This window comes from Gavialis gangeticus, unplaced genomic scaffold, assembly GCF_001723915.1.
Source record: "Gavialis gangeticus isolate Ggan-Ray unplaced genomic scaffold, GavGan_comp1, whole genome shotgun sequence".
NCBI classification, from domain to species: domain Eukaryota; kingdom Metazoa; phylum Chordata; order Crocodylia; family Gavialidae; genus Gavialis; species Gavialis gangeticus.
In genome coordinates, this window is record NW_017729007.1 from 6,376,956 (window position 1) to 6,385,607 (window position 8,652).

An 8,652-nucleotide genomic window follows, 5' to 3' on the forward strand; every position below is an offset into this window, starting at 1 on the left:
AACTCCCCGACCCCTGCCTCTCACACACCCCCTACCCCCACCACACACAATATACAAAATCAAGACTTTATTTTGAGCTATTATGCAATCGCCTCTGTATATGCTACTCAAACACACACAAATCAGGACTAAAATATTTTTTGAAATATAATTAAAATCTTACAGATGTTTGATTTTCAGTATATGACTTGCTTTTTATCTATACTTTGTTGAAATGATTTCTCCTGAAAGATTTTATTTGGTGCCATTCTCGGGAGGTCTGATGCCACCGAAACCCCCACCAATAGGTTAAGGGTGATGGGGCTGGTTGTTAGAGGGGTCACAACCCCTTGCTACCTGATTGGTCATGCCTGTGCTTCGTGACCTACAAGGCAGAACTTCTGGGGCCCCAAGAGCAGGCCATGCACCATGAGGGTGGTGTTTCTCAGTCAAGTGTTTCCCAGGCAAAGGGTGGATTTTCTGATGTCTGGGACCATGTGATGGGGGCAGGGGATTCTGGGACCTACATGGCAGTGAGCAGAGCAAGGTTTGGTGTCAGGTGGATAGGGCTTCACAGTTTGATCAAGAGTGCGCAGCTTCAATTGATGTGTATTACTCTATATCAGAATTATGATGGCTATACTTTGCTGTATCCAAATGAATGACTCAAGTGGATATGAACTTTATAGATTACCATTTTGGTGACTCATGCTGCCCAAAGTAATTCAATTCACTGTACCCACAATGCCTTTGAAGAGCCATTCTTTAGCACCATTCCAGTAAAAGACTGAGAACTTGAACCTGTATGCATGCAGCCTTCTATTCCTTAACAAACAGAAATTTAATTCTCCGAGTCCATCAGGCAGTCATGACCCAGAAAACTGTCAAATGTCCTAGTCAGCTTAGTTTTAAAGGGTTTATTTTTCACCAATTTATAAACATAAGAACTTAAGCAACATCCCTAAACAGATGCAATGGGAAACAATTATTAGACACTGAGTTATACTAAAAGCCAGGAGGCAAATGCATGTGCAAGTAATGCATTATATTCTCCTCTCATGGACCAAAATGTGTTTTCTTATAAATTCTTTAGTAACCAAGCTTGAACTGTGCACAAAAATTGTGAGACCAGTGACTTAGTCTAGATTTGCCTGAACTATTTCTTTGGTACTTATCAGGAACCAAATCTGAGGGCCAGATTTCTTGATGGTAATTTGGAAAACATATAGAGTTGTGCCTCAAATCAAAGGATGGATTGACATATGTAGGGTTTTCTCCTCTTTTGTACAATAATTTTAATGTTTCTTAACAGGCGTGTTCTTTTCTATGACAGAGAGCTCATTTCCAACAGTTGCATGAAGGCTCAGATTCAGCAAAGCACATGAAATCAACTGGACTATTCCACATGCTTAAAAACCTACATGAACTTAAGTGCTTTGCTGGTTTTGCACCAAACCCCACTGAAGCATTGGTGACGCGAAGGGGGTGCAGGCGGGTGCACATGTATCCCTTGAGTGCGACGGTGCACCCCCTGCGAAAAGGCGCCACTGACACTGCTAGCAGCGTCTGTGGGTGGTCTGTGATTGCCAGTGGTGTCTGCGGGTGGTTGCTGACCATTGATCAAAGCTCACCCCCTTCCCCCTTGCTGACAGTGCTGCGGCTGCCTGCAGGAGCTCCCTGGTTGCCACCGCCATGTTCCCCCCGCCACCACTGCCAGCGCCACACTGCCTGTAGCAGCTCACCGTGCCCTCCCAGCCTCTGTGGGCACACAGCACTCATGCACTGAAGTAAAATAAATGAAAAAACTCTCACCAACTTCAATGTGCATTGCTTGGTCAGGTTCTAAGTCCCCCGTGGCTTTGTTTACAGCTTCTAATAGAATTTTCAATTAGTTTGCTGCTAAATATAGGCTTAGTAGACAATTCTTATTCACTATCAATAATTATACTAGTCAGGGCAACAGGCCTTCAACCAGGGGTTAAAGAATTGCCTAACACAGTGGATCAAAGCAAAGAAACAAAACTGTTAAACTTCTTATATAATTTTTTATTAAATGTATGCAATATAAATACAAAGAAGAAAATAATTAAACATACATTTATGGGAGAAACTGACTCCTGCTGTAACTTCAAAAGAGTACTGAAAATATACAGTTCCAAATTTACAAAATACTTGCATGCAGGTAGTTCCATTACATTCAGTGGAATGATTCATAAGTGTACATTTCCTTCTGTGCACAAATGTTTGCAAGGTATTGGAGCTATATCTTAACTAGTATATATATTCTGCAGTTGTGAGCTGATGAGAGTTTTCTTCATTTATGGTTTCTGCCAAAGGGCCTGATACATTTGAAGCAAAGAAAAATTACTTAAAATGTATTAAATCCTACAATGTTATAATATAGAAATGGAAACAAAGGGAATTATTTAAATTCTTCGCTGTAATATTTATAAAACAACTGCAGCCAAAAGTTCAAGGCACTGCATGATACATAGATAGCTACTGTTATGCAGAATTCTTTGAATTATTGTTGAATTTTACAGGTTACACACTAAATATATTTTATTTTTAAAAATAACACTTACACTTATAGAACATGAAATACAGTTTTAACAGCTGGTCTGTATTTAGCTTGATATGTTACTTATGTTCTAGAAATATAATGAAGCTATAGATGAAAAGAGACAACTTCTTAATCCAGTTAAATCATGTTAGTCATGTTAAATCAATAATTCAGGGAGCAGCTTCATCTCTGAAGAGTTATGCTTCTGAACTAGAAGGGACAGGCTTAGTTATTAAAAGTTCTTTTGTGTTAGTCTGCCTGTCACCTCTATGCAAAAAAGATGCCATCTCTGGAATCTGAGAGAAATAGTTTTTTGCCAGAACATGTTTGTGCTTTATCCTATGAATAAACACCATTTCATAAGCCTGAAAGTAAAAAAAAAATGCAAGTTCCATTAAATGCAAGCAAAATCTCTCAACCTACCTGTATATGTTGCTACATATTCTAAGCATAAATACTGTATTTGCTAACTGCCTACTATCTAACAAATTAAACTAGAACATTTGAATTCATATACGTTATTTAATGACTGTGCAGCAGTCATAAGACTTGATACTTGGTATATACTACAAATTTGTGCTAGCATAGACATATCAGCTCAGATGCATGCTCAAAAAGATCACAACCACCTGTGTATGTAACTTGCTAGTATGTACACCTTTTCCCTTAGGTGTGGATGCCATTACAGAGAGAGAAGAGGGCTTCTGCCAGCTTAGTTTCTATAATCTGGGGGGTATAGTAGAGAAGATGACAGAAAAATACCCTTCTATTACCATGCATAGCATCTCCATTAGGGGCTCTGTGGACAGCTAGCTCTGCAGCCCCATAATATAGACAAGCTCTGAGTCTGGAAGGTACTGAGTGCCTTCAGTGAATTAATAACCTCTCTGTCAGGTTAGGAAAAAAATAAGAAAGCAATGGGAGTGTAGGGCATCCCACACATCACCAAAAGCACATGCATTATATGTTTACATTAGGGCCTGCCAGATGTTACATTTGTCACATAATTAATGCACTACTTGTGCAATAAACTGTAATATGCCACACATGTAAGGAGTCTATCACATGACAAAATGGCAAACCAGTCAAAGATGTTAATTGTTAAATGTGGAACGTCATTGTGTCTGGTTTGGATCATTCTTTAATTTGAATGTGTGGCATGTACATGATCCGTTCTCCTTCTCCTACCTCCAAGGGGACAGGGGGGAAGAGTCACTGGCTCCCTGACAAAGTTTGCAGACTGCCCTGTCCTCATTGCTACCTAGCAGCAATGGCAACAGGGCTGTAGGGGCAGCCCTTTAGAGTTCTGGGCATGTGGGGAACCTGGGATCTATTCCCCAATTCTGGGCTCCTCATAGGCTGGCAAATGTAAAGGGTGTGCTAGGCAGCCCAACATCAAAGAACAGTGCTAAGTTTCCAGAGCACCAGCAGACAGGTGATGGGATCTGAAGAACTGTACCCCAAATCCTAAATGTTACATGTCCTACTAGGGTAACTAGGCCATATCTTGCATACAGGTTGCCCTCGATTTATGCTGTACATGCGTTCCTGGAGAACGGTGCATAAATCAAATTTGCATAAAGCGAACCTACTTTACAATGTAACAAATAGGGATAGATTGCCATGGCGGTGAGGAAGGGAGGGAATGAGGTTGGGACTAGGGAAGGGGCTAGGGGAGGGGTGCTACTCCCGGGACTACACAAGGTAGCAAAGCAGAGGGATCAGAGCCGCACTCACCCCAGCCCTGGCTGCAGCAGCCCCAGGAGCGGCTGGTGCTGGTGGCAACTGCTGGGTTGCACCGTGCTTCTCCTGTCCCCACTCACCTCTGCTCCTGGGCTGCGCTGTACCCTAGTGCAGGCAGCTGGTGTCAGCTGCTTCCAGGGACACTGCAGCTGGGGCTGAGGTAAGTGCTGCACCCCATACTGCCCAGGGCTCTGCTTGTCCGTACTCACCCCAGGCTGTGCTGGAGAGGCTCCAGGAGCAGCCGACACCAGCTGCCTGCACCACAGCGTGGCACAGCCCAGGAGCTGGGGTGAGCCCAGGCGTGAGGGGACAGGTGGAGCACAGTGCAGCCTGGCAGCTGCAGGCAGTTGGCACTGGCCGCTCCCAGGACTGCTGCAGTCAGGGCTGGGGTGAGTGGGGCCACGGCCTTTCCCCTCCCCCCACAGACTTACCTGCTTGGGCGGGGAGCATCTATGCCGATCGCATAGAGTGAATTTACCTTGCATATAATGAATTATGGGTCTAAATATGCTCATCGTGTAAGAGTGAATTCGCATATAAAGAACCCGCATAAATCGAGGGAAACCTGTATTGGGCATGGCAAGACATACAATTTTTGGAATCTGGAATAAAATTCTTGAGATTCCATTGAACAATTAAATTAGCATCTGTCAAGGGCAGGAAAAGGATCAAGAAGAGACTGGCAGTGCTTACAAGTCACGTGTTGTGAAGGTAATGGATAAAGGATCTGTTTCTTGATTGGAATTGGTCTGAGCCTTTGTAAGTGCTCATTAGGGCATATCATCTTAAACATTTTTGTAGCATTTTATTCAGAGTATGTTTTGAACCACTCTGTATTCTAGAAGTTCACTCATCCAAAATTCTGCAAACTGAAAACTCTTAAAATTATATTCAATATGATACTGTCATAATTATATTAAATACACAAAGGGCTCTGTGTGGTAATTGAAGCAACCCTGGAATTTCAGTTTTGGGACTGCAGTTCAATCTAGACAAGTGTCCCTAGATGACATTAGTCAAACTTTTGCTCAATTCCTACTGATTAGTAACCCTGCATCCTAAACAAATTTACTGATATTAAATCCAATTCAGGTCTCTTGCTTGCTGTGTTCTCATCAGTAATAGGTGAAAAGCTGTACATTTTATTTCTATTTACTGTCAAGCAAATGACACCTTAAAACATAGTTTAATATCTTCCCTATTTTCATTTATTTGACATTCATTTCTGCAGAAACAAGAAGTGGCCACCAGCAGCAAACAATGGACCTCAACTACTAATGATCTACTTAAAATATGTAAAAGAAGTGCTTTAAAATGAAGCAACATTTTTTTTTATCTATTTGGAAAACTTTATCTGTTCCTATTCTGGCATGACCTCTATGTCCATTAAAAAAAGTAAGTCAATGTTTTGGTAGAATTAAAGTTCTTTCTCTAGTCATTTTCAATATTCTCCACCAGCTTATGCAGTAATAGTTCTGAAAACCAGATAAAGATTTTTAGGAAGCTTGACTTCAAATTTAAAAGGGAAGTAGTTACAGAAAAAAGGACAACTCCTTTAGGGTTTATAGCGAGCAAGCTATAGAGACTGTGTCACACTGAATTTTGCATTTAGAGAAACAGAAGCATAATTGTATAATATCACCTTAGTTATACTGACTTATAACTAAGAGCACCGCAGGAAGTACAGTATTGGGCACCAGTCCATGATGCTATGCTTCTAGCAATGTCCATCAGTTGATGGCCTCTGCATGTAAGCAACCCAAAACCCGCACGGTGCTGCACTGTGCTGCTGTCAGCCTGCTAATGCTAATGACATTAATTGTGTTAGTGTAACATCTGCCAGGGGCCTACATGAACAAAGGTTCTGCTGAGAAATCAGACTGCCTTTTCAGTTTTGTTGATTTAATGTGGAAGAGACGATTCAACAAGAGAGTTTCCTCTTCCAGCATGAAATGTCTTTTATCTTTTAAAAAATTATGCTGACTAAAAAGGTGTCTGAATGATTGTTCTGAAAGCCCAAGCTGAGGCACACACAAAAACTGTGCAACAGGCAGCAGCAATACAAGTTTCTCCAACCATTCTTCAACTAGTCTGTCCATTTATGTCATTAAGAGAGTAATTCTTCTCCATGTCTCATACTCTCTAAGAAAGATGCCAGTTAGATGTTAAATTAAAGGTGCAATGAGATCTGATACACGGTCCCAACAATTGTGCTTCTGGCTATGCTACGATTGTGGAATTGAGCTTCAGATCCCACTGCAACCTTATTGCCAGTACAGGGGAACCTGGGACCATGTGCTCTCTGGGAGCCCCGATCACCTGACGGGCACTCCCAGTGTCTAGAGCACTTGGGAGTCTTCAAGGGCTCCAGCAGGTTCCAGAGACTGGAAGCACTGGCCATACACCATTCAATTAGAAGTGTGATAGGAACCACCCACAAATTTATTATACATATTTTGAGTAATAACTTTGTAGCTTATTCTTTGTTATCATGCCATTAATAGAACGAACAAGTAGCTATGTTGCTACTTAAGACATGATTAACCATTTAATTACATCTTAAGTGTAACACCTGTCAGGGGCCTTAGTGTCAACAGAAACTTTGCTTTGTGATACTGACATGTGTCATTAGGAACTAAAGTGAGACTACACTGACCACCAAACAGACATTGCATGGCAATGACCATAGGTCACTACCAACATAAATCAGTAACCTAGAAGAGAAAAACACTGTAATCCATTACCAATCACCTGGCATATATAGATATTAAGAAATCTCCTGAGTTTTAGAGTATTAAATATTCCACTCCATTAAGTCCCCATAGCTATAATGTGGGACTCGTTAAATTACTGTACCTTTAGACATAAAACTTTTGACAAAATTTAAGAGTTTCATGGATTTCTTTAAACAAAAAATATTTTCTCTTTAACTGAGAAAAGCAGATTTGTAACATCCTCTACTCAGAAAAGCAAATTTTTTTTTTTACAGTTAATTGTACACTATAACAAATAAGTGACACTTAAATGGTATGCATCTAAAAATGACATTTAGAAAAGCTTGTACATGGTGAATGCTTACTAAGATTTAAACAGAAACTAATCATTACATACAAAATTTTGTTCTTATTAAATAGATTTAATGAAACAAGGTGATCACAAGATCCTATTAAATGTAAAACATACTGTAAGAAAAAATGAATGTGTTCCGTTTTACCTCCTCAAGGCTGCTCAGCTTAAGATGTGCCTTCGCTTCATCTTCGGTGAGGAGGATAGTATTCCATGGAGACCATTCATAATGTTTATCCCATCTAACCATGACCAAATCATAAAGGTCATTGCAGGCACTAAGAGCTGATTGACAACCCCATATGTTCTCAACCATGTACTGAAGATCTTGTTGCTATAATTTAAAAGAGGTTTGAAAAGAACAATAGTCTTTTATTGTAACAGAAAACAATAATAATAAGCACTTTACCTACCCACCCTTTAGAGAAGACTTTGAATTCAAATGTTCTGTGCACATACTAGAGCAATAGTTTGCAATCGTTTGGACTTGAGGCACCCCTCACTGGACTTGAGACACCCCTTCATAACTTTTGTGAATTAAATGGCATCAAATTTCAAAAACTAAATTTATATGTTACAGTGCTATCTCCTTGTAAAGGAACCAAACAGTGGGAATGGGGGATTGAGCAGGCAGAGAATCTTGAGCCTGCACTTATCTACTTGTCTCCTTGCACCTCACTGCACCCTTCGAAGGAAGTGGTAGTACCCCAGGGTCCCGCAGCATCCTAGTTGAGAATCACTGTGCTAGAGAATGATTTTAGCTAGAGAAGAGGAAACATCTATTAAGTCATCATTAAGCTCTTCTCCCTACAGTATTGTACAGAAGCATTAATTGAATTTTTCCTATACCATCTTTAAAAGATTAGATTCTTAGATACTCTGGATTAACCTTTGCTGATGGCAATTTTATATCTTCCCTTGACAGTTTGCTCAATTGTTTAACTGCGCTTATAATTATCAAGTTTCTTCTGTTTAATCTAGGCTTTCCTGGTGCTGTGATACACCTATTTGTTTGGCTTTTGCTTATTAACAACAGCAACAGTTCCTTAGTATGTATTAAATTTCTTCTTATCGACATTTAGAGTCCAAAATTAATTTTCATTTAACAACAACATTTGCTTCTGTTACATATTACTGAAGTTTACACATCATCAACATAACCTGAGCTGCAAAAGACGAAAGGCAATTGGACGAAATCTACCTGGCCTACCCTAAATATATTCTGATTGGGTTAACATAAAAAAGCCTTCTCCCCACTTCCCTCCCCCCCGCATACATGAAAGATTCTGCTCTTTTTGCTT

General features: G+C 40.3%; 1 protein-coding gene across 1 annotated transcript in view; it reads right to left on the reverse strand.

Annotated features, from left to right (window-relative positions):
* Positions 1-2,004: 2,004 nt before the first annotated feature.
* IQUB (IQ motif and ubiquitin domain containing) overlaps positions 2,005-8,652 on the reverse strand; it is a 79,581-nt gene continuing 72,933 nt past the window's right edge. Inside the window, exons 12-13 of the mRNA XM_019509272.1 lie at positions 7,500-7,685; positions 2,005-2,907 (exon numbers count right to left, since the gene is read on the reverse strand). Coding sequence (XP_019364817.1) covers positions 2,740-2,907; positions 7,500-7,685 — 354 coding nt within the window. The 3' untranslated portion in view covers positions 2,005-2,739. The remainder of the gene's footprint in view (positions 2,908-7,499; positions 7,686-8,652) is intronic.